We start from the raw sequence: 26,643 nt of genomic DNA on the forward strand, positions 1-26,643 counted from the left end.
TTTAATATAGACTTAATCGCCTTATCCATAGCACGAATACAAATTTTCATCATATGGTGTGCCCTAAATGTAAAACAATTATAAGATAATGGAAGTTATATTATAAACTTATCAAATCATTTAGGATAATCATTTTTAGTAGTTCTTTAATGAAAGTTTGAATGTAAAACAAAACTCAATCGAATGTAACCACTTAAGTTACTAAAGTAACTTTACTTTGGTCATAACTAACAAGTGAAAGTTTGAATGTAAAATGAAATCCAATCAAATGTAACAACTTAAATTATTAAAGTAACCTTAACTTTTGGCATAACTAACCAGTGAGAGTTTTGATGTAAAACGAAATCCAATCGAATGTAACCACTTAAGTTACTAAAATAATTTTAACTTTTGGCATAACTAACCAGTAGAAGTTTGGATGTAAAATGAAATCTAATCGAATGCAACCACTTAAATTACTAATGTAACTTTAACTTTGTGCATAACTAACTAGTAAATGTAGCTCTCGTGATCCCGTATGATAGAAGTTGAATTATTCTCAGATGACATGACGCATGCTTTCCTCAAATAAGTTATGTCATTGATGCATAAGACAAACAAATTCTTGTTCACATATGACTTTTGAGTAATAATATTAGAAAGGCTATAGCTAACCGTCAATGGTAAAGGATAACATGTATTTATTATAGACTTAACCACCTTATTCATAACATGAATTCAAAATTTTATCATATGATGACATGACATACACTTTGATCATACAAATTTAGTCTTTCAGGCATGAGCTAAAGAAATTCATGTTCACATGTGAGTTTTAAGTAATAATATTATAAATGTTAGAATTAACCACAAATGATAAGATGTTAGCAATTTTTTATGATAGACTTAATCACCTTATTCATAGCACGAATACAAATTTTCATATGTTGTTTCTAAATTTCAAATAATTTAAAGAGTTACCAAGTATATTATACACTTATCGAATCATTTAGGATGATCATTTTTTATAGTTTCTAATGAAAGTTTGGATTTAAAATGAAATTCAATCGAATGTAACCACTTAAGTTACTAAAGTAATCTTACCTTTGAGCATAACAAACCAGCAATATTTTTAATTATTTATTTATTTAATGAAAGAGTATAATAGAGTTCTTTTTTATAAAATAATAAAATAAAGAAAATATAGTAAATAATAGACTCAGAGTACCCTAGCTATAAATAGAGACATTTTAAGGTCAATTTCTACATTTACAATATGTTTCGACGCTCTCTCTCTCTTCCTCCCAAATTCGTTCTCCCTTCTTTCTCTCTCAAAACCCTCTTTTTTTTCATATACCCAAATTTGTCCTAGTAAAACTACGATCTCACACTCGTTAACCGTTGGATCATCCTGAAACTAGAACACCACCATTGGAACTCATTTTCTCACATTCCACCATTAGAATTTTCTAAATAATGTCTGTAGAGAGAAAAATGTCCCTCGCATAAAGACAGTGAAATTGAGGCTACAATCTCTTCTCATTCTCTCTAACGCTTGGAAATCCTAGTAGAGCAACTAGAGGAAAAGCTTAAGTAATCTTAGAGAACTGCTAGAGACACCGCTATCGCTACCAGACTACATACGTGAGCCCACTTAGAGGTAAGGGATTAGTTATTCACAGTTGGGGAGTAATGAGAACATGTGTAAGGATCCTTAGAGGATCAATTAGGATGAGTTTTGGGGTGTTTTTGCAATTTTGATTCTATATTTACAATTATAATTGTTAATTATATATGTTTGATGGATCAATTGATGTTCTGATGCGAAATTACTGTGAAATTGATGTGTTCTTATGTTGAGTGTGAACCCTATAAATTGAGTTTTTTTAATTAACGTGAATTGTACTCTAAATAATCTTCTCTTTAATTGCTTATTTTATACAAATTATTGTCTTTGTCTTGTATCTTCCTACAATGATGATCAACATGTTATATATACATTGTAATAATAAAATAATAAATTAAATGAAGTTATAAAGTTAATGCTTAGTAGTAATTTCTTTTGATACAATTTTAATTTAATTGTTGTAGAAACTCTTTTTAATTGAAAATAATATAGTTTGATTTAATATGCGTGTGTGTGTTTTGTGCAATGCAAATATTACTACTGTGTGATGTGTATATGATTCATGAGGCGTGATAAATTGTTATATTGAAATTATGAAATTGTGGTTGAGATTGTGTGTAAGTGATAAATTGAGTATGTGCTGAATTGTAAGATACATGTGTATTGAGATTTTGTATGCATGGAGTTGTGAGCTATGAATTATACAATCACACAACTGTAAGACCCTTTAAGGGTGATGAGTTAATGTGCGATGAGTATTGTGATGATATCCACTATGGGAACCCAACCAGTTTAATCACTTTGAGGCGCAACGAGTTAAAATTATTTTGAAAACAATTGAGGAGTTGTGTGTTTTATATAGTTCATAGATAATGTCTACATGTTAAAATGTTTTCTGGATTGGACCTGAATCAAGAGGGAGAGACCCTAACAGACTCTTTGGATTCTAGGCATTGGGGGTAAATAAACCTAGTTTGAGTGCTCCTTTAAGTCTGTGCCGATCCTATATGGTTGGAGCATTCTCGCAAAACAGTGTGACCCTGACTGGTTTCCCTATGATTTTACCTAGTGAGAGTTACCTGACTTACCAGTGTGTGATATGTCTTGTCATGTACTCTTAGACGCCCAACGAGATTTTCACTGACATGGTACCACGTTGCATATAGGATTGAGTCTTAGTGTATTTATTGTATAACACTTGTGTAATGATCATTGTAACTTGTTACGTGATAGTGGGTAATGAATTGTGTAAGTGTGAGATGTTGTGTTGTACTTGAGATGTGTTATTTTGAACACATGATTAATGTGAAGGTATGGAATGTGATTTTGTGATTAAATCTTTGGGACAAATGATGTTACGCAATGAGTGGTAAAATGATGCAAATTGTGCTAAGTTGAGTTTGTTATACTTATGTGTGTGTGTGTGTGTGTGATTTTGGTTATCTCTACCTATTTGAGAATGTGATAACTCACTCCCTGTGTGTTGTTTGTGTTTGAATCCCATGATGATCTCGAACCTTGTGTTCATGGGAGAATATGACTAGGTGGATTGCTTTAAAGAATCCTGTGTTGGGGATGCCAGGACACGATGCTCTGATAGGATGTGACATTGAGGCATGTGTTTCTACTTTAATTGCATGATGTTCCAAACATGTTATTTTACTTTATTTTATTTTGCTGCTTAACTTGAGTTCTTTTGTAAACTTGAGCAGCCTTGTTTTGAGCTAGAAATGTTTTCATATCCTTAATTGATAAGTTTTTAATTTGGTGATTAATGCGAATGTGAACCTTTTATCCATGTGAACTTCTTTATGTTTATTGAATAAAATCATTTTATGTAATTCACATTTCCATGTATTTTATTATATGAATATGTATATCGGGGTAAAGAGTATCAAAGACATGATAGGCAAATGGTTTTTACTGAGCTTACTTGGTTATTGATAAAGTTATTGTTATCAATTAGCACAAAAATCATGAGCAATACATATGAGAATCTCAGGTCGATGCCTACTTCACTATTACCTAGAACCTTAATAGGAAACAACTAGAAAGGGGAACTAAAGTCACCTTGTTCCTCAAGGATAACCAGTTGGAGTACTTGGAAGAGACGAGGATCAAGGATCTTGTTAACAAACTCTTTGAATTCATTAGCCATCCCATTTACATGTGGACTGAGAACAAAATTGGTGATGTTGATGAGGATAAGGACAAAGGTTCTAAGATCAAGGAGGTGGAGATTTCTCATAGAAGAAATTTGTGGGTGCCACTAGTGGAAAGCATAATAAGAACCACATACTTGATGATCTTGCATTCTCCATTCTGTCAAATCTGCCTTTAAAACCTCTCAAGAGATTTGGATGTGTATGCAAATCATGGGCCCTCTTATTTGAAAACCCTCATTTCATTAGCATCTCCAGCAACAATTTCATATTTGATCATCATTCTTACTATGACGATACATCTCTCCTCTTGCATTAGGTTGTGTTATGCTCTTCTGGTTTCTCTTTGTTTCTCTTTCTGGTAAGAGGTTTCAGGATAGTTAAATTAGACTAGCCAAACCCATTTCAAGAGAAAAACCCTTTTTTTGCTATTTTAGGTTATGTTGATATTGATGGAATTTTGTGCCTCTACTTATATAGGTTATGTTCAATAAGACATTTCAACTAACTTCTAGCTTCTATTAGTAACTGAAAAACTCATTTGTTTGTTTGGTAAACAAGGTTTTTTAGTAGCTTTTCAGTAACTTCTAGCGTTTTTTGAAACATTACTTGAATTATCATTTTTTGAAACATTTGCTTCTAGTTTTTTTATATATCTTTCACTTTTATCCTTAATATATTTATTCATTTTCCTTGTTACCTTTTTTAAATAAATCATGGTTTTATTATTTTGTCATTTTATAATTTTCAACTACTTCAACAACTTATTTTAGCGAACATTTCTAATTTGATAAGCTAGTTTTTTTATTTTTAGTTACCAACTAACTTTCCAGCTAGTTTTACTGAACATAACCATAATGAGACAGTTGTATTGTAGAAATCAGCTACTGGGGAATCCAATGTCATTCCCCTAGCCCAGTTGAGTTTGTACCACCTTATAATTGTAGAGTTACAAGCCAAGCCAAGAGGTACTGAACCACGTTAAATTTTTGTGTTTGTTATTATTTTTCTTACGGTGTAATCTTTGTGTGTGTTCTCACGGTCCTTTGTAGGTGTGGGTAATTTTGTTTATGGGAGTCTTGATTACCCAACACTTATCAGAACCTTTTTGTTAGTATTCATGGATTTGGTTATGACCTTGTTACATGTGACTATAAGGTGATTAGGCATGTAGACTTTGCATTAGGAACGATAGAATACGTGAAGACGGAGGTATCTCTTAAGCTCAATTACCCCTTATGGGATATATATAGCTTAATTTTTTATTTATTTTTGCATCATAGTTATGTTGGAATTTATATGTAGTGGGGACAATTTCTCTTATGTCTTAACAATTTATAAAGTTATGATATGGGGTTGTGTCTACACACAGCCTCAACTCAACTAAGACATTACAACTTCTTGGACTAATATCACAAAATTAATTGTGGTTGAACATTTATCTCAGTATGAATTAAAAATTAAAATTTTCAAGTTATCTTTACTCTCTCATTCTTTTTTTTTTTTTCTGTTTTTTCCTTTTTTTCTATTATTTTATTAAAATGTGAAGTGAATTATCAAAATGGGTAACATTTAACTTATATCAAATTGTTGGAGTAAAAAATATTATCAAGTAATTTTCTTTTATTATCCTTCATTTTGATATTTTATTTTTGTCATATCTTTTATTGATATGAGATGTTGAACACATATTTTAATTAAAAGAAATTATTCCCTTAAATTAATCTTAAATTCTTAGTATTCATGAAATTAATCTTAAACCCGGATATTTTGTAACTATTGCTTATAAGATGTGGTCTATGTTATACACAAGTAACTATATAATCTTGTTGTCTTTATAATAATACTATATTAGAAACATTTAACAATATTATTTTGATTCTAACAAGACCTCACGATGAAATCAAATCATGTTATTCAAATTTTATCATGTTGTATGTACATTAAGTCCTATAACTTCTCAAAAATTAAAAAGAAATTTAATCATGTCCATTAGAATGGATGACAAAAAAAAAAATTACAAAGTCAAAATAATACATAATACATCAAATTTCTAATATAGTCAAGCATGATCCGCCATTAAGAAAGATATCACATTCCACCAAATAACCACAAAAAATAAAAATAGAGAATTAATTACATTTTCTTACCAAGATGGACAATCTAGCATAACTTTTTCATATATAACAAAGCTACTCTTTCTGCAATAATGGCTAGCTAGAATCTATGGGCATCGTTTCACTTTTATTACATATCTCTATCTTTTTTAGATCGATACATGGTTCGAATTTCTGTATTTTATTTTTCTTTACACTCTCAATATTTTAAAGATTAATTCCTTCCAATCCGTAGATGTTATCTCTTTCGATAAAATTCTTTTCATATAGATGACTATGAATAGAATTCCTAAAAATATATTTAAGAGACTCAAATATTTATTATTATTATTATTATTATTATTATTATTATTATTGTTATTATTGTGTTATACTTTGTTTAGTCATACTACTGTACTCTTGTATGAACAAAATATCTCAACATTGCTTTCTCAATACAAAATAAAAATGATTTACTTAAAGATATTTTGCTTGTAGCTCGGTGATCTAAATTGTTTAATTCCATGACACCGACATTCTCGTACTTAATCCAATGCTTATAAATTTTTAGAATTCTTCCATCTTTTACAAAGTGGAAGCCTTATCTTGGACCGATTCCTGCTAATTATTTTATGTATTTTATCCTCATGTACTTTAATCTAACTTTTTTTTAATATTACAATCCAGTTATTCCTTACTAATAAATTTATGAGTGCCTATGGTTAAGTTTTGAAAGAAAAAAAAAAGAATAACATGCTAAAAAATATTGAAAAAATATTTTTTATAATAATAAATACTTCCTTGTATTCGTATCTGAGTGGTCACTCTTATATTAACGTATTTTGAGAAATTATCATTAAATTACATGGATTTTATATTAAAGTTACAATTTTATTTTATTTAGAATTTGTATTCCTTCAACTTTTTTAGACATGTTTTGAAGATTATTATAATATTAATCAAATCTATAATTTTTAAATTTTAGCATATAAGAATTCTTCCTTAAGTTCATTGTTAAAAACGCAAACTACTTATCACTTGTTGTATTTGTTAATTATTTTTTTGAATGGGTTTGTTAATTATTTTTATACCACAATTTAATTATAATATTAGTGTATTTTTTAATTATTTTTATACCATAATCTAATTATAATATTATTTAAAGATTATGACTATTTTTTAGAGGATTTAAAGATTATGACTTAAACCATTATTATCATATAGACACTCTTTTGAAAGTAAAATTAAAACATATATTCTTTTTCTAGATTCAAACTTTGTTTCAGTTATGTTTATTACGAAATGTGAAAGCTTTGAATTTACCTCAATTTGTTCATGGTCCCAAACTGACTTTTTTTTTTTTTTGCTTTTTTAAATTGTAAATATCACTATTACTAAAGTGTTATGATGAGAGACTTGAACAAAACTAATAGTAGCAGTCATTTTCAGGATAAGCTTAACACAGCATGAATTAATTAATAAATTATTTAGTGGCATCCAATACAGACCTCCTTTGATCATTAGCAAAAGAAAAAGAGAAAGGATAAAAAAGACTCGTCTAGGTTATCGCCACTCACAATTCCAAAGAAAGCAGTCTAATGAAAGTAACAATTATCTGATTTTCCAAGATGTTGCTCAATTAAAAATAGGTAAATAGAAAATTCATTCTTAAAAGTTTCATGCGATAATAAATTGATTTTTGAATTGATGAAAAATATAAATTTTGTTTTTAAATATTTAAAAAATATGATAAATTAATCCTACTGTTAAATTTGTGAGACCATTTTATGTTATAATTTTTAATGAACAATTTAATAATAAATTAAATTAAGTTGTAAAATTTAAAAATCAATTTATTATTAAATTTTTTTATAATTTATCATATTTTTTCATATTTAAAAATTAAATAGAAATTTTTCATATTTCATAAACCAATTTAACTACCTCGTATTCATTCTTAACAACAAATTTAGTTTTTCAGCCTTAAAATTAGTAATACAAAGAGTGAAACCAAATAAAAAATAACAAAAAGCTAGGGGCAAATTGGCTATTTACGAGAACACTCTGCCAAATGTCACCTAAGCAGCGAATCTGAAAGGTGGGAGTGGGTAAGAACGACAATGCAACAACGAATAGGACAATACCTCTTATGATTTCAGTGTCTGTGTTGATTTTATGTTCACATAATGGCTTATAATTTGAGCTCTCATTTTTCTATTTATTGGATATTTGATAAATTATACTACTTGAATGCAGTTCTCATGCTTTAATTAAATAATATATTTATCAACAAAGTGCAACATAATGGGTAAATAGCTGAGTTTCTTAAATATACTGACAAAAAAGAATTTACTATTTAAACATTAAAACTAATTATAAAAATTAATATAATAGAAAAAAATATACATATAATTTTATTAAACAGATATTTAAAAATATTGTAAACCTTGACCATAAAACATTTAAAATTGTACATAGTATCTCTCATTTTTTTATAGTAATCTCTTAAAAAAAATTGATTCTTTATTTTTTTTATAAGATTCTTTCCAATTATGGTGTTGCTTTTTTTTTTTTTACAAAAATACAACACATTAATCAATTAAGTGGTAAGAAATAAGATGAATTACTGATAAATTTAATATTATATTTTAAACTAACTAATATTTTTAATTCTTATGAGATATTTTTAAAAAATTGCATATACAATTAAAGGTAGCAACAAACAAGACTTGACTAAATTCAAATATAATACAATGAGATAATTAATTAAAATCCATTGTAATATTTTTAACTATAAAAAAATAAACAACTTGAAATAAATAGTCTTAGATATTTTTAGTCCGAAGTGTGGCAGGTGATGGTCTAGACTATAGTTGCTTGGTGGCCTATAAACTGTTGAATAGGCATGCCTGAAGCGAAATTAACATGACCTGAGCTCTACAACTTTGAATTGCACAAAGGGGGAATACTTGCCAAGATATACTATGTTGTTTGAGTTAATAAAGAATCCTACTCAAAGTATATTGTAATAAATGTGCATACGTATAACATGTTATTTAGGTATATATACTTTATGAAATTTAGCTGAATTTCTATATTTAAGGGGTGACCGAGTAGAGCAAGACATTATTTCACATCTAATAGATTGTAGATTTAAATCTTGGTTTGTCTCCTTCGAATGAGTTAAATATAAGTATATATGTAAATGTTGATTTAGCCTAAAAAAATTTCATGCCTTGGATTGGGGTGTCATCCTCTCCTCCTAAAATTATCAGTAAATTTTTTTTATGAAAATGAGCTAAATTTCTATATTCAAGACCCATGGTTAAGGAGAAGAAGTTATATGTGATTCTAAGATAATTTTAATCTTAGATATATCATACTATATTTTACTTCTTAAGGAAGTGAACTCGAACTTAAGGGATGTTTATTTCACCAAATATTATTGTATTCCAATTACATTTTAATATTTTTAAGATTATTTTTAAAATTTAAATAGAAAAGTAAAAATGAAAGTTACATATACATTAGAAAATAACTTTTCGTCACATTCTCAGTCTCCTTCGTGGGAATAAAACCATGAGAAAACATAATAAAAAAAAAGTTATGACATTTTCATGGATCAACAATACTTGAAAATAATTTTTTGAAACTTATAATAAATATGAGAATATTGCATTCCCATGCTTACATTCATGCGAATAAACTTTTAATCTGCAAAACAAACAGACTCTAAGTCAAATCCTAAACATAATTCATTACAAAATCAACATACAAAAGTATATTCATATATTTGTTATGTTGATGATTAATTTTTTTTATTTGGTATCACCATAGTTAGGATCTTAGGCTTTCCTGTGGTATTCTTACAAACTTTAGTTCTTTGAATCGAATATGAAATTAATCTTTGGTTGTGACTTAGTTACACTTAAAACTCCTCATCCTTTTACAAAAATGTATTATGTGTGGATTGAAATCAGATCATCTCTCACAAATATTTGACATATATTTCCATGTATAATCATGTATAGGATTATTTTAACTATTATACAAGAATTAAAATATTACTATTAATTTAGTTATTGATGTTAAATTTTTCAATAATTAGTTTTTAGAATTGTTTTTAGAAATATTAAGATTTGATTTTCTTAATGTCTTTCTATCTGATTAACTCATCATGTCATATTTAATAAATAAGATCATGTGATAAAAAAATATAATTTAAATATAATTTCTTAACTATTTTGGTATTATTCTTCGGTTTATCCTTTAATTAAAATTAAAGCTTCATTTCAATACAATTAATTTATCTCTAATGCAAATTTTTATTCTGTATATACAAATTAAAGGGAAAACACTGTTATTATGAAGCTTCTTCCTGGGCCTCCTATTTATAATAATCGCTATGCTCATATGCAAAGGTAAATTAAGCATTGGTTGTCTAAAAATTGACATGTGAAAATTACTCATACTTCTCCATTGAAGGTAATTCAGTTGCTGATGCACTAGGGTTTACTGGTTTGATTTTGTTACTTTCTTTTTGTTATAATTTGTTGTTAGCTAACTCTTGAAATGTTTCTTATCCTCGAAGAATTTCTTAGTAGTTCTAATTGTTACTCTCCATTTAATAAAAAAAAGGAAAAATCCAATTCACATTAAAAATCAACACTAACAAACTGTATTTAAATTTTAACCCTTTAAAAACTTTTATAAAAAATTATGCTTATGATATACTAAAGGTATAAATTAAATACTATTAAAGTCCTCATAGTTACACGTTTCATTTTTAAAAATGAATTAAGTAGAAAACTTATTTAATGAATAATTTCATAATTGTCATTCTGAGGTGGATGCTGAAGAGGTCAAATTTACAAGCATTTTAATTCTTATTTATTTTCCAAGATCACTCGAGTAACGTGTGACGCGCATAAGTAGAATGTGCGGTGTGCATGACACTCGTGGAAGATTTGCTCGTAAGGAAATGGTGCACAGTCAAGGGCGGCTGCAAATTCACCCTCTCTATTTATAAAGGAAAGAAAATAAAAATGAAACAAAACAATATGGTAAGTTTGAATTTATAAGTTTACGCTTTAAGGTTTGTAAATTTAAATCTGGATAAAATTTATTTTGTAATTGAGTTTGTACAAACAATTCTTTCTTTGCTTTTTATTTTAGACCAAGTTTTAAAATAAAATAAAATAGTAATAAAACTCAGTTTGAAATTGTAAAAACAACTTTACTTTTTTAACATGCTTTTAGACTTTTAAATTGAAAATAAATATGGATTAAGTATTTTTTTTTCTTAACTTTGAGACTTGTTGGTGAGTTTCATTTAAAATCTTGACTTATTTAAACTTTAAATTCATAAAAAAATAAAATTCTATATAAAAATCTATAACTTTAATAATAGATACTCTAATTCGATTTTCACTTTTTGTTCATACTTTTTATGCTTGATTTTTATTAAATAACTATAAATATGAGTATAAATTTTTAAATTTTATTTTCTATTTCATTTTGTCTCTCTTTCTATAAAAGTCAACTGCCTTTTATTTATTTATTTAGCCTTTATCTTCTCTTATTTATCTTTATTTAAAAAAATTAGAATACCTTTCTTTTTCCTAATTTAAATTAAGAAAAAAAATTAAACATAAAATTTATTTTTGAAAACAAACTTTTTCCTTTTAGTTTTACATTTTTAATTAAACAACAAATTTATCTTTATTTTCTCCCTATTTTATATATTCTTTTCTTGTATATCACAAAAAACGTTGATTAATTATTTTTCTTTAATTAAATGTTTCAAGAATACACACTAGTGTATTAATATTTTGAAGAAATATTTTGTTGTCCATAAATACCTTATTTATCTCAAAATAAATTATTTTTAGTAAAAAAAATACTTGTTATTTAAAAAAAAAGTAATTCTCTTGTATTAAAACCAAGCATTAATAATAAATAACGAAAAGGAAGGCCCAAGGCCCAAGGGTTGAGGAACTGTGCCAAGAAAAGGACGTAAAATACGAGAATAAAGACAAAACACAAAGAGAGAGAAAGTGAAGAAGACATTGATGGTGGACCTAGTGTTGTTGGTTACTTGGTACTGTGTGTCTGTGTCGAGTGTGTGTATTATTAATGGGTTGGGTGTGTTTGTTTTGTTTCATTTCATCAAACAAACAAAGCCTTCAACAATCAAAAGCAAAGAAGTGAAGAGAGAGAGAAAGAGATCATTCTAGAGACAGAGAGAAAAATTAGCTTCAGTAGATATTAGTGGTGGGTTTGGGTTTCAAGAGAGGAGACATGCCTAACTTGAACCCAACACTTCAAGTACTTGCTTCTTCATACCCTTACCAGATCCCAAAGGTACTCTTATAGTACTTCTTCTCTTTTCTCTCACTGTTTTTGTTGCTTATTCTGCCTTATCCTGTCTCCCTCTCTTCACTACCCTTTTTTTTTTCACTTTCCTTCTTATCATCTTTTTTTCTTTTTTGGTTTATATTTTGGGGGGGTATTTTTCTTTTCATTTGTACTTTTTTATTTATTGATCTTGGGTTTTGGTTTATTTTATTGTGTGTGGAATACAAGTGGTGAAGTTAGAAATTTTGTTGTTTCCCATTTGCATGTGGAGTTTGAGGTCAGCTTTGTGTTTGTTAAGGTCACTCACTTCTCATGACTTCAAGATTTGGAAACTGGCTGTTATTTGTTAAGGTTGTGTATTCTGTTTTTGCTTATTCTCTTCTTCTTCTCAGTCTTTAGCTATGGACATTGTAGATGAAAAAAAAAGGTTTTTTTTTTGTTTTTTTTTAATATTTAAAATCAACTCATGGTTGATCCAGTTCTTGGTTTTGCCGCTTTGGCATGTTTGTGTCTTGTTGTTGTTACGAATGATTATATCATATAACTCGTCTACGTTGGAGTTTTCGTGACAAACATGGTAGCTGAGCTTGTTTGTCTATCCCCATTCTCAAAAGGTTTTTGGATGAGATGCTATAATACAGCAAAAAATGCAATTTTTTTGGTTGTGTTTTTATGAAGGGCATTTGTGGGATTTATGATGCTTTTTATATACAGTTTCTTGTTGAATTTCCTATTTATTTATTGTCGGCAATGTTTGTGATTTGTATTATTTCGATAAGATCAAAGACAAGTGAAAGGGATATCTTAGATATTTATGTTTGAGGCTTGATTTGATCAAAGAACTTTTTTTTCTTCTTTATTTTCTAATGAGCCAGACAAAAAATATTGGATTCAAGATCCGTAGGTTTTTGTGATCATTTTGAGGATTAGGGCTACATTGCAAGACAAACACTATACTAAGCGAATAAATTTTGTTTTTCAAGGTAATATTTGTTTTGCCGAATGTCTCAAAATTATCGTTTATTTATATAATGATATGTACAATGTAAAATACCCACTACCAATTTTGATATGTCAGCAATGTAACAATATTTTATAGCGGACATGTCATAATTGAACAAATAGTTTGGTAAAAAAATCACTATGAGGACAATGATGCATCTAAAAATCGAAAAAAATTGAAAGGTTTAATATGAACACGGAATGAAAATGTAACGAGTTAAGAGTTCAAACTTAATTAAGGCTAAATATATTACTCTGATGGGAAAGAAGTGGAAGAACCCATCTAATTTATTTTGTAGCCTAAATTGCTTCAAGTTAACTGTTATGTGTTGTAGAAGGCTAGAAGCAGCTTAGTAATTTTCTGATCGTTCAGAATTTGGTATGTATGTTATTTTGATTTCAAGAAATTAACTATAAATTTGGAATGTAGAGTTCTAGGGATTGCCTTAACCAGTGTTCTAGTATCACTGTCCTTTTTCAAATCTATGTTTTGTTCTACATGAGTGTGGCTTTCATGGCTAACTAGTGTTTTGTAAGAACCTCTAAGGGGAAGAAATCATTGTTTTAATTACCTAGCTTTATAACCTTTGTTGTTTGGTTTCTGGTTGGATTTTCCATTGAATACGATGCTCGCTGAACCAGCCATGGCTACTTTTCTGCTGAATACTCGTTAAATCCAAGGGGATAATTTTGGCATATTTGGTTCGAGGGGGATGCTCTGAGTTCTTTTGTAGGGTGTTTTTATGCTGTTCATTTCCTCCCTAACAATTATGAAGAGGAACTGGAAAGCTTCTTTTTATTGTGAAGCTTGTTTTGATTTCTGTGTTATGTAGGATTTCCTTTCCTCCACTTTGTATGATACCCTATTCTATAATATAAAGTTTTGGAAGATTACCTCTATTTTTCCCCAACCTATAGGAATATCTGCTGTGTTGTAGTTCTGTGGTGTGTAAATATGTACCTGTCCTTTCATGTTGTTCCTCTTACATATATGTGATATTTCTTGCCTCACTACACCTTTAGGCCTGTCTAATATGTAACCTTCTCTCAGGTCTTGATCTAATTTTAAGTGATTCTTCTGATGACTATATTGAAGGTTACATGAAGCCATTTCTCTTTTTAAATCTTCCCAACACCGAGTTCAATTCTTCACAAGTTGATTGTAATCACTCAATGGTATGAGACACTGCTGTTTTTGGATTTCTTGCTTGCAGTTTTAGTGACTAACTAGTCGTCCTCTAATTTCAGGCTCATTCTTCTTATCCCTACGGCGATCCAATTTTTGCTTATGGACCACAAGCTATTGTAAGTACTATGTTTAGTACATATTTTTTATGGATGCTCTTAATATTTAGGTGCACTTTATGATGCCTGATTTTGACAATGCAAAAACTTTGTTACATTTATTGTTGGTGATGGGAATTTTTGTTATAATTTGATTTAGTAGTATAATGTTTTAATATGATGTTACTGTTTATATTTAGAGTCATCCCCAAATGATACCCCCGATGCTGGGACTAGCATCCACCAGAGTGGCTTTGCCACTTGATCTTGCAGAAGATGGACCAATTTATGTCAATGCAAAACAATACCATGGTATACTGAGAAGGCGTCAGTCACGAGCAAAACTTGAGGCTCAGAACAAACTTATCAAAAATCGTAAGGTATGCACCATAAGATCAAGTGGCATATTTTCATTTTGACTGAAAGATTTTCATTTTGTATAACCCTTCTAGGGTGAATATGGTTCCTCCCCTGGCAAGGGTATAGTATAATTTTATAACAACCTGTGCTACAGAAAAACTGCATGTTAATTACAGGGTTAGCTTTTTATTTGCAGGTGTTGTATTCTGTTTAAACATCAAAAGATAGTTTTAGAATTCAGAAATGAAACTGCGATATAGTAGAATTAATTACATGATGCATTATTTTATAAAAAAATATATTTCATGTTGTTGAATGTTGAATTGTATAGCAAAGTTTTGCCTGCTTTTTTGAATCTGGTTGGACTAAATGAAATGATGCTACTTTACTTAATTTCCTCGTACTTCAATTGAATGCAGCCATATCTTCACGAGTCTCGGCACCGCCATGCTTTGAATAGGGTTAGGGGATCCGGGGGGCGATTTCTCAGCACCAAACAGCTTGCACAGTCTAATGCAGAATTTGTCACTGGTGCACATTCTGGTTCTGACCCTACCAACAGATATCAAAAGGAACATCTATCAGAGGTGGAAAGTCATTCCTCAAAAGATGGAGATAATTCATCTTTCATCACAACCTGCTCCGACCGGCCATGTTTATCTGGCAACAATGTCAATTTTCGGCAGCAGGAGTGCATGTTTCTGGGGAATTCTGCAAACATGGGTGGATCACCACAGTTCAGTGGGGGACTCACCTTTGGCGGAGCAAAGCAGCGCACATCAGTTGTCCGGTGAGAGAAGAAACTGATCGAAACCGACTTCACCGGTCAGGCAAATCATCCTTGGCTTAGTCACTTTTGTCTGTGTCTTTATGTGTTCGTACTAAATGCTCATTTTGAGAGACTTTTTTCAGTCTGCATTAGCACTATAAGACCTTTCCAATTGCTTTGGCATGTATTTTAAAGTTGCTATTGTACTGGATTTTGAACTGGATTGGAATAGTCTTTTGCATGGAACTTGTATGTTTGTGTTAGTTACTGTTGAATTTCCTTGCTTCAAAATATGTGATTTCTAATAGTGGATTATTTACTCTTTTGGGTTATTATAGTATCCATTGAATCTGGTTGATCACTCTTAGTGGAGTTTTCCTCCTAATCACACTTTTTTTTTTTTTTTTTTCATTTTGTATTGTGGGATAGTTGTAGACATGTGACATTGGTTTGGTTCATGTTTTGGACCAAATATTTTTAACATGTCTAAGATTGTCTGGTGCAAGGGAACAAAGTATTCAGACTATTTGATCGCTTTGTAGAAGTGTCACTTAATGAAAGTTGTCGGGACCATATGCTAAATTCTAGATGGGTTGTGATGATTGCACAGGAAACTTGAAAACTCAGCCAGAGGATACCAAACCTAAAACACTTTCTAGGGGTACTAAATTATTTATTTCCTTGTTACGTTACCTATTGAAACACTGCAAAATTCGCCTGATTTCATTATATGCTATATTTACAATTATAGTGGAAGAGAAAAAAAATTGTTTTAAAATAATTGTTATTTTAGTTTTTTTTAATGTAACAGAAAAATATATAAATGTCCCAAAATAATTTGTTTCATTTATTAATTTTTCACTTATATTTTTATAATATTAATGATGTGTAATAAAATATATAAATAAATGAATTAATTATGATATAACGTTGATTTTGTAAAATTATTTTTTTATAGTTTTTTTTGTCTGTGGAAAGTAACTTAGTATAATAATTATTTTGGACTGGAGAGACTAATATCTATAGTGAACGTATTTGGAAAACTCTGCATGGTTCATCTTTTGATTTTACGTGCTAGTAAGTAGTAACAAATAAAACTGAAGGGAAGTTTCGATAAGGGGTTTTGAACTTCGCTTACGGCATGTGAGTTTCATTTCATAATATAACAATTGGTGTTATTACATTTACAGAGAAGATATTACAGTACACATTTTAAAGACTCAAGATTACAAATGATAATCAGCAATTTCACATGTAATCAAGAATGAATTTATAATAAAATTGGATATTTAGGTTATGTTGGGAAGTAATTTAAGTTTCACATCAATTAAAAGTAATTTTACATTAGAATATATAAGTGAGGCTCTTTGAGTTAGTTAGTTTTTTTGGTTGAGTTAGGCTTTTCAAGTACTTGATGTAAGGAATTGTGTTAAAATTAATCTAAGTTTTAAATTGGTTAAAAATAATCTCACATTAAAATTCAGGTTGGTTATATCATTTAAAAAAAAATATTTTAATTTTATTATAATAGATTTGAATAAATTATGTTATTCATTAGATTGTGTTTTACGAGTCAACAATCATTGAACAATAATTTACTTTCAAATAATTAAAAAAAATAAAAGAAAAATGGTTGTCGCAACAAACATTACATCTTTGAAAGCAAATTATGGCACCACATATTTCTAGCTCACTTAAATGAGAAGAGTGTATAAGTTGTTGTAAATTTTTTATACGTGTCTTTAATTTTTAATGATAAATAAATAAATTTTGACAAATATTCATTGTAACTTGATATCTAATTTACTTCTTAAGATTTATATTGCACGCGAGTTTGGATCTTCAGATCGGAATAACAGTCAAGTCTCATGATAGTAACAATTAAGAACAAAGAAGACAATACAAAGATGATGATAAAAAATGAAATGTTTATCGATATGTTTTAAAATTTAAGTTGTTAGTATGGTATTTTTAAATTTGACTCATTGACAATGATTAATAAAAATATATGATTACCAACTATAATTATTTATTACTTTTAAAATATAAAAAAATAATATTCAAATATTTTATCTAAAAAATAAAAAAGAAATACAATTATTCCTACAATAAATATCAATTTACCTACTTAATAAATTCCCTAAATAAAAATAATCAGGGGAAGGGGGGAATACAGGTCGAAGGTCCACCTGTGGTAAAGGATAGAAAGGAGGTAGATGGAGTAGATAAGGCAAATGTTCTGTTGTTTAGTTTGTATTAATGATTAATGAAGATGGAAGAATGGAAGATAATGAAAACTTATCCATTCCATTGTTTATTCCTCTTTTTCTTTCCCTCCAATTTGGGGTACACAACATGCATCAAACCTCCCTAAAAAAAACGTATCAAACCTTCTAAATTACAAAATTACTAATTTGATTTTCTTTATTTTATTTCATCCTAAACACATGTAACTCTTTATGTTGATCGTGTGGATTTCTCTTGCACCTCTTAAATGCAACAAATTCCTTTCATTCTTAATTATAAGAAATAATTAACTAATTTTTATTTATTAAAAGGATAGTCAATTTAATTATTGGCATTAAATGTCTATAACTATAACAATTTTCTAAATTTATCATTAGCTTGATTGGAAACCTATTCATCTTCTCCCATCTTTGCAGGAGAGAGAAATAGACAATTTAGAATATTTTAATAAAAAATAATTAATGCAAAAAAAAAGATGAAATGAAGTCTTATATAAGGAATTAAAAACTTTGTTAGAATGTGGTTATGTTTGGCATGACATTTAAGTTAACTTAATATTTTTTTTTATTAATTAAAAAATTTATTTGATTGTTTAGTAAATAAGTTCTTTTAGTAGTATTTTTTTAAAATGTTAGCTTAGAGTTTTTTTTGTTTTTTTCTTAATATTTTTGTTCAATTTCTTGATTATTTTTTTAAATAAATCATGAATTTATTATTTTTTGTCATTTTATACTTTTCAGTTACTTTAACACTAAATTTTATCAAATACTTATAATTTAATAAATTATTTTTTCAACTTTCAACTCCCAGGTAATTTTTTTATCTTCTACTTAACTTTTTAGCTTCCAATTAACTTTTCATTAGTTTTATAAGAAATAGAAACGAAAGAAGTCCTACTTTATTCTTTCCGGAAGCTAGCCATATGTCAGAATATCTTTTTTTAGGGAAAATTTTTTTAATCTTCATAGTTAAAGGTTTTACCGGCTGCCTATGTGTTATAAGTAAAAAACAAGGAAATTACTTCTTTATTCTATTAGAAATAGACTCATCTTCAACTCTTAAGTGCATTTAAAAAGGACTAAAGTTTCAATTTACTCTTTATAATTACACACAATCTAATCTAAAGTCAACTTGAATTATTAGTATTTGATTGAATAAAATTCAACTTGATTTTTTTACACAAAATTAGATATCCTTTAATAATTTTGCAAATTTGTTCTATATTCACTTCAAACCTTTTTTATATTATAACAAACCAATATTTGCTCACAACTTTTATAGAGTAAAAATTCATCGACAACACTCACATTCTTTGATTGGTTTACGGTTTTTTTCTAAGTAGATTTTAATACAATTTAATAGCATTTGTATACTTTTTAAAAAGATTTTTCCTATATGATGTTGATCGGTCCCAGTCATGTTTTCAATAACTCAATTCTTTTAAGTGACATTTAGTACAATAAATGTTTTAATATTTAAAAAAAATATGAGTGCAAGTTTTATTTGTTTGAAGAAAAAGAATAAAAATATTTCTCAGACATTAATATTTTCTGAGAATGCTATTTTGTAAATAAATAGAAAAAAAAACTATTTCAGGTTTATAAAAAAAATTAAAACTTTACCTATTAAGCTTTGTTGTAATAATCAATTATAAGTATATTATTTTAAGAAATATAAATTTAAATAATAATAAATATGTTTTATAAAAAAAATCTCAAACATCTAAAATAATTAATTAAGTCAGAAATAAAAAAATTTATGTATCAAACATTACCTTAATGTTAGACTTTGTTTGAGACAAGTGTTAGTATCTCACTTTCTTACCTACCAGACACATATACATGAACTTAATTACTAATGTAAAATTTATTCCACATGTGTCACTCTTCAATAAGCCAATTGTCGAATATAGATCTTACGGTATAATGTAATGCCTTAAAATGTGTGTATTTTTTTCTGTAAAAATAAAGGTGTTTACTTTTTCATTTGAAAAAGATACTCAAATTGACATTTGACCCAATCCAAGAAAACACAGGCTTCTTCGTTGAAGCGTTTTGAAAGTTGTGACAACAACATATCAAAATTGATTTACATATTTTACAATTTTTCATGCACCTCGACAATTTTATTTTTTTTCATCTTGTAAGATTGAGTTCAACATTTTTTTTTTTGACAAAATTGAGTTCAACATATGTTTAAATACTCTCAACGTCAAAAACAAACATACCTTAATTGTTTACATGAACTCCTAAACTCAATTTTATTATGAATATAATGTGAAATAATTGATAAATAAAAATCAAACTTTTAATTTATACATATGAAAAATATTTGGTTATAAAAAACTCAATTTGACTACCAAGTAGTAAATTTATTCAAATTTCAAGAATTCTAAATTTTTCAATTTAAAAAAATAATAAAATATGACATAAAAATTTGTGAATCCCACGTTCTAGTTTATATATCTGCTTTCACTTTCCTCTCTTTTATTTGTGGACCATTTTATTGTTGTGGCACCCCTTTCAATAATTATACTCTCAAATACCCCGTTTCTAAAATGTATCCAAATACCTCCCTTTTCTTAAGACGTGAATTTGGTTGGGAGGGATCCGAGTTCACACCAGGATTTTTTGCATTGCTTTAAAAAAACAGTTAAGAATAAAAATCAAATTCTTAATGTGTCTTTTTTAAATATTAAAAAAATTAATTATAAAAATATATATTTTTCTTAATTTTTTACTATCTTTTAGTTTTTGTTTTATACTTTTGAAAACATTCATTTTGGTTTTTTAATTAAGAAATTTGACTTAGTGAACTAATTTTAAAATTTTAGTTTAAGGGAATGACTTTCATGCTTTTTTTAATGTTGATGATATTTTTTGGTTAAAAAATAGTTAAGTTAAATAGTTTTCATGTAAATGAATTTGATGGTATAAGTTTTAAATCTTGACATGGTTTAAAAAACCTTGAAAAAGGTGTCTTGAAAACACAAAATAATATTTTGCATTTTAATAGTTTCTTGATGGTTTTTTTTCCTGCATGTTTTTGCTTATGAATGAGGTTATTTTGTATGGACAATGCATTATCTGCATTGTTTTCATATTGATGGATTCAACAATATAAATTTTGTAACTTTAGTCTATTTAGAAATGTTTTAAAATTGTGTTTGAAAATTATAAAATTATATTTGAGACTTAGTAAACTCCTTTTAGAATATAATTAGTTAATTATGAGTTAATATATCATGTTAAATAATAAAACTTAATGTAAACTGGAATTACTACTATTATTAAAAAGATATTGTGATTAAACTTAAATGATAATCCATAAAAAAAAAATAAGATTTTACATAACCATGTGTCATACCCTAATTTCATCCGGAGACAATTGTTCGTCAAAGTACGGACTTTGGCTAACCACTTTAAGATGCTTAACACTTGTCGTCGTGTAATCTGTAAAGTTTCACGATGTTTTGAAAGGAAATCAGCTAAAAAACACAAAAATGGGGGTGCATTGATCAAATTGGGGGGGGGGGGGTTGTAACTAGCATTTGGGCCCATCTAGAATGTTCTGGAAGGGGGTTACTTCAAGTGGAAGCAACAAGCGAGCTGAGCGGCAAACATCTCCCCCATTTTTCTATAAAATGGCATGGGTGGGGGCTGAGGAAGGGGTTCAACATTTTTTGGTATTCAGTTTTCACTTAAAATTAGTGAGGAGAAGAAGAAAGAAGGAAAAAATCCAAGCCGAGGCGCTTTCATGATATTTTCATGATCAAATCTGTGGACGTTCTTCGTTCGTTCTTCATCGTTCGTCGATCTTCAACCGATTAGTTTTTTATTTTGAAGCTTTGAATTCATTCTATGCACCCTTAAGGGTCTATTCTTGCTTTGTATGTTTTCATCTTCATTCTTCTACTTTCAGTATTCTTTTTTCTTCATTTTAAGCGAGTTTCGACCGATTGTTTAAGCCGTAACCTCACGTAATTGATGTTTAAATGAATTTCAACCGATCGTTTGTGTTGTAATCTCGCTTAATCGCCTTTAAAATAAAGTTCAACTAATCGTTCATGTCATAACCTCGGTTAAATAAAAAAATAATAAAATAAGTGTCAACTGGACATTTTACTTTAAAAGTCCTCTTTAATGAGATGAGAAATAACCAAGTGAAACTAAGGCTAAAATCAACTCACAAATCAAGCATTTGCCCCCAAAAAGGTCATTCGAAACCATTTCAAGGTCCAACGCCTTAACGGTTCCTTTTTACTTTTATCGGTGAAAACGAACTGTTTAAAAGTTTAAAATCAACACCCCACATAACTTTCTTGCTTTCTAAAGAACTACGTAGGTTTGAGTTCCTCATCGCAATTGAGGATACGTAGGAGCAAAAGCTCCACTTTTGTCGACCCCATAAGATAAAAACATAAAAAAGGGGAAAAGAAAATAAAACAAAAGTCATGATTTTTGCACATTTGATTAAAGGTTGTCGTCCCTTGTGACGGACGCGTGAGGTACTAATACCTTCCCCATGTGTAAAAACAACTCCCGAACCTTTTCATACTTAAAGTTCGTAGACCCGCTTTTTGGTTTTGCTAACATTTTCCTCAAATAAACGATGGTGGCGACTCCGCGCGTTTTCCTCCCGTGGAAGATGCACCTGTGAGACTCGTATCGCCCTCCGCCGAAGGGTAGGTTGCGACACCATGGATTCTTATTAAATTCACATTGAGTTTCTTGGTGGGTATGCATTATGAATTATTGAGTTGGGAGTGATTCTCTAGAGTGTCAATTCTTCATGACAACTTGTACAACCCCTACAGGACCATGAATAAGTGGTCTTGAGCTGAAGGATGACAAATTTGGGTTAGAAAGGCGAATAAGATGGGAGGTCTGAGTCATTAATATTGAGAAACTCCCTCAGTGTATTGTTCATGATGAAAGAGACTTTGTGAGAAAAATAAATGATTTGAAGATAATGAGATATTGAAGTTAAAATGTATACATTACCCATATTTATACAAATAAATGAATCAAGCTTTGAATGGAATAGATAGCACAATTATGGGTTGTTGATTGTCATCGGTGCTATCTTGACCACTCTTTTTCTTGGTACAAAAGATGAAACTGTGCAGTATTCTTGACTAATGAATAGTAACCTTGTTTACGTCAATGTGTTATGAGCCATTGATTATCGTCGGTGCTATCTCGGTCACTCCTTTTCTGGCACAAAAGACTAAACTTTGTAGGATTCCTGATGGGTGAACAGTAACCTCGTTTACGTCAATGCGTTATGGGTCGTTGATTATTGTCGGTGCTATCTTGGTTATCCTTCTTCTAACACAAAAGATGAAGTTGTATAGGATTCCTGATGGGTGAATAATAATCTCATTTATGTCCATGTGTTCCGGGTCGTTGATTATCGTCAGTGCTATCTTGGCCACTCCTATTCTGGCACAAAAGATGAAGCTCTGCATGTTTATTTGTGAATTGTTGATGGGTTGATTGATTCACGATGTGTTGTGCAACTGATTTGTTTATTTATTAATAAAAAAACTAAAATAAGAAACACATACATTAATTCATACAAACAAAATCCATACATTATTATTATAGTAAACAAACACTAAAATTACAAACACTTAACCTTGAAGTCAAAATAACATGAAAATAAAAATTTCACTAAATGTTGATTGTAATCTCTACATAATGTCATTCAAGTTTCATTGTTTTGTAAGAAATTTTTCTATAACGTCCCAAAGATTGCATTAGGATTGTGGTTTGATTTCAACACACATGAGGTTAGGATTTTCTTCGAATATAGAAAACATCATATGTACATCCTTATCATCTTCAAATTTCCACACCCTATATTCAATATTTCCATCAACATTGGATATAGGCCATCAATAATAGATGTTGCTTACTTGTTTGTCATGCAAACATGGTGTATTCTTACTCTGGATGGCTTGCATTAAGGCCTCAAGTGCCACGTCTTGATGAAGACAAACTAGCCTTGTGTTATCACTGACAAATGACGTGGATCTGTGCTCAGTTGTAATCGTTTGGTCATTGTAATCTACACAAGCCCAAACAACATATGAACTCATTTAAATAAAGAAGATTTGATGTAACACTTAGTTAATTGATGTTATGAATATAGACTATAGGCTAATGATATCGTGTGGAAGGTAATACCTACGCCAGTAATATTTATAGGCAAAAATTCTGAAAAAAATGGTTTCGTCTAGTGAGGCATAAAAATTAACAAAGGGTTGTCATCATTGTTGACAAAATCAACGGCTAAGATAAAATCGAATCTTCTAATCACTATCACTTGTACCAATAAAAGTAGTGGTCATGATACTGACAACATTTTTTCAACTAACTAAATGTGGAAAATTAAAATTAATCCCCATAGTGGTGTCCAGTTCCACATTGTCGATGTCTCTTGTTACATGGAGGATTTTGGCGGGGTTGCTGTTGTTGTGTTGCATTTTGTCTGTCGTCAAATTTTTTTTTATGCAATTCATCCACATCTTGACTAATATTTAAATTAAACGATGATGAAGTTAAACTACCAAGTGTCGCACGCAACAAAGAATTGCTAGAATCATTATGATGAGTATTTAGCTGAGTACATACTCTGCATGTATGCATGAGCTGCCTCTGGCATTTCAACATTTGCACCAAACAAATTGTTAACAAATTCTTTAGAAGTCGATGCAAATGAGTGTGGACGATTGTCAATATTTGAGTATGGTTGTTGTTGAAATACAGAGAACGCAAATGAATGACGAGGTAGCTCTAGATCTTCTTCATTGGGCACGGTGTTAGGATTGGAGGTGTTGGGATGAGGAAGTGTTTTCTTCCTTTGTGCACGTTATGGTTCCATTTTGATGTGTTATAGCACTTGTGTTACTAACCTCCATGTCAATTGTAACCTGTGGGCCTTGCATAGTTAGGAAAGGTATCAAATTTGTAAAATATCATTCCATGTATTCATGGGTTTATGAGGGAGGACCATGAATAGGCTGTCTCACTATTATCATTTGGTCTTGTTTATTCCAGAATGCAATCCACCTTGCATTCTTTTCTCCTCAATTTTTGCCAATGTGTCCTTGCATGTCGATCTTGTGGAGTTTATTAAGATTTCTAGGTGTAGTCCAAACTGAAGCTTCACCTTGTCTGCTTGTTGCCACACTACAGTTGCATAATAAATCAAAGTAGTGCATCCAGTCTATATGTTTGAATCCACAAATGCTTATGGTGGCAAAAATTGCTGACAAGCGTTGTATGACATCTATAAGAACTAAAAAATTAAGCATGATTAGTACATTTACAATAAAAGAAACAAAAAAAATATTTCTTTTAAATGAATGAAGTATTTTGTAACTTGTTTTGGTTTCATATTATCTAATCTAAATTTGTATCCTATAAGATCACCATGAGACATTCCTGTATGTTGTAGTCTGCCACTGCTCCATCTAATAAGTACTAGATACATGGGTTGACGATTGACTCTTGGTGCAATGAAGGGTATGCGATACCATGCCCAACTTTGCAACAATGAAGAACACACCCTATGATTTTTGTCTCTAGGTGAATAGCCTTGCACATTTCTTTGAAGAGTGTCACTAATCAAGTTGAACCCAAACTATATGTACAATCACGATCAATATCTCACAACAACGTTAAATACATAAGGTGGACTTTGTTGCCTATTTTATCTGGCATCAGTACCCCCCAATCAACCCTAGGATGTAAGTCTTACAATGAGCTTCTAATTATTGTTGTGTTGGTTCTTCGGGCAAAGGCATCATATTTTGGAGCAACCATTTAAGTTTAAGCGTCGATCCTACTATTGTGTTCCCCTTAGAAGGAGCAACACCCAAATATGTTATGCATATTTCATCCTAGTCATAATAGGTTGGGCAAGTTACTGGTTTTCCATTAACCCATAATCCTAGTTGGAGTGCCACATTTTGCAATATTATGTGCATTCACCAACTGGAAGATGGAATGTGTGTGGCTCGGGTCTTTACCTTTCTACCAATGTAGTAACTAAATGATGGTCACTCTTGAAATGGTGTAGCTTTGCTACTTTAGCAAAGGTAGATCACTCCAACAATTGTATGATTAATGGATTTGGGGCAGGCATAGAGTGACAATATGATGGTATAATTTTTTTTGAGTGCCCTGTAAAATGAAGACTATAACTATGACAATCAGATAATGCTAGTGGAAAAAAATTAATGATCGTTTATGTTAAAATTGACTAAAACCTACCATGTTATCCACTTTTGTAGATCTGTGTTCATGTTGCTTTCATAACAAGGTTGAAGTTTGCATAATTGTATTCATAAGTTAGGAAATCATGATAATTGGAAGGGGTTATTATTTTATTGATGAAATGCTTGTGTATGTAATGAGGTGCAATGACTGATATGTATTTATACTAGTCTCGGACATTTGAATTAGTGTCATGTTAGTCATTACTTTTTCCTTGCGCAAATGGAAAGTCACTATGAAAATGCATCACACATGAACAATATCTGCCCATTATTTATGTCATATCGATACACTAGAACTTCATCATGAATGTCTCCACTTGCACATGGGTAAGCATTGTGTGTCTACATATGTTTAATCATGATTGTCTTTTGTACATTGTCAATTGTGTCTTGAAAAGAAATATCACTATTGAGCGTGCAATTATGAGTTTTATTGTTCCCCCATGAAGAATCAAGAAGTGTGCAAAGCCAAA

At 29.6% G+C, this 26,643-nt stretch overlaps 1 protein-coding gene across 2 annotated transcripts; it reads left to right on the forward strand.

Annotated features, from left to right (window-relative positions):
• Positions 1 to 11,968: 11,968 nt before the first annotated feature.
• On the forward strand, positions 11,969 to 15,980 carry LOC114425338 (nuclear transcription factor Y subunit A-3-like). Of its 2 annotated transcripts, XM_028392227.1 has the most exons (5): positions 11,969 to 12,227; positions 14,275 to 14,399; positions 14,472 to 14,528; positions 14,708 to 14,887; positions 15,287 to 15,980. In XM_028392227.1, exons 2-5 carry the CDS (start codon positions 14,325 to 14,327, stop codon positions 15,659 to 15,661), a joined length of 687 nt encoding a protein of 228 aa, XP_028248028.1. In that variant the 5' UTR covers positions 11,969 to 12,227; positions 14,275 to 14,324; the 3' UTR covers positions 15,662 to 15,980. The 2 variants fall into 2 exon arrangements, with proteins under 2 accessions (XP_028248028.1, XP_028248029.1); XM_028392228.1 differs by lacking the exon at positions 14,275 to 14,399 and having other exon boundaries at positions 11,995 to 12,227.
• Positions 15,981 to 26,643: the final 10,663 nt, after the last annotated feature.

The sequence above is a fragment of the Glycine soja genome, chromosome 9, assembly GCF_004193775.1.
Source record: "Glycine soja cultivar W05 chromosome 9, ASM419377v2, whole genome shotgun sequence".
Classification (NCBI taxonomy): Eukaryota; Viridiplantae; Streptophyta; class Magnoliopsida; order Fabales; family Fabaceae; genus Glycine; species Glycine soja.

Excerpts from the sequence above, each read along its gene's own strand:
- LOC114425338 (XM_028392227.1), top strand. The coding sequence starts at position 14,325 with ATGAAGCCATTTCTCTTTTTAAATCTTCCCAACACCGAGTTCAATTCT. Across the intron at positions 14,529-14,707 it reads CTTATGGACCACAAGCTATT|AGTCATCCCCAAATGATACC; the intron begins GTAAGTACTATG and ends GTTTATATTTAG. Across the intron at positions 14,888-15,286 it reads AACTTATCAAAAATCGTAAG|CCATATCTTCACGAGTCTCG; the intron begins GTATGCACCATA and ends AATTGAATGCAG.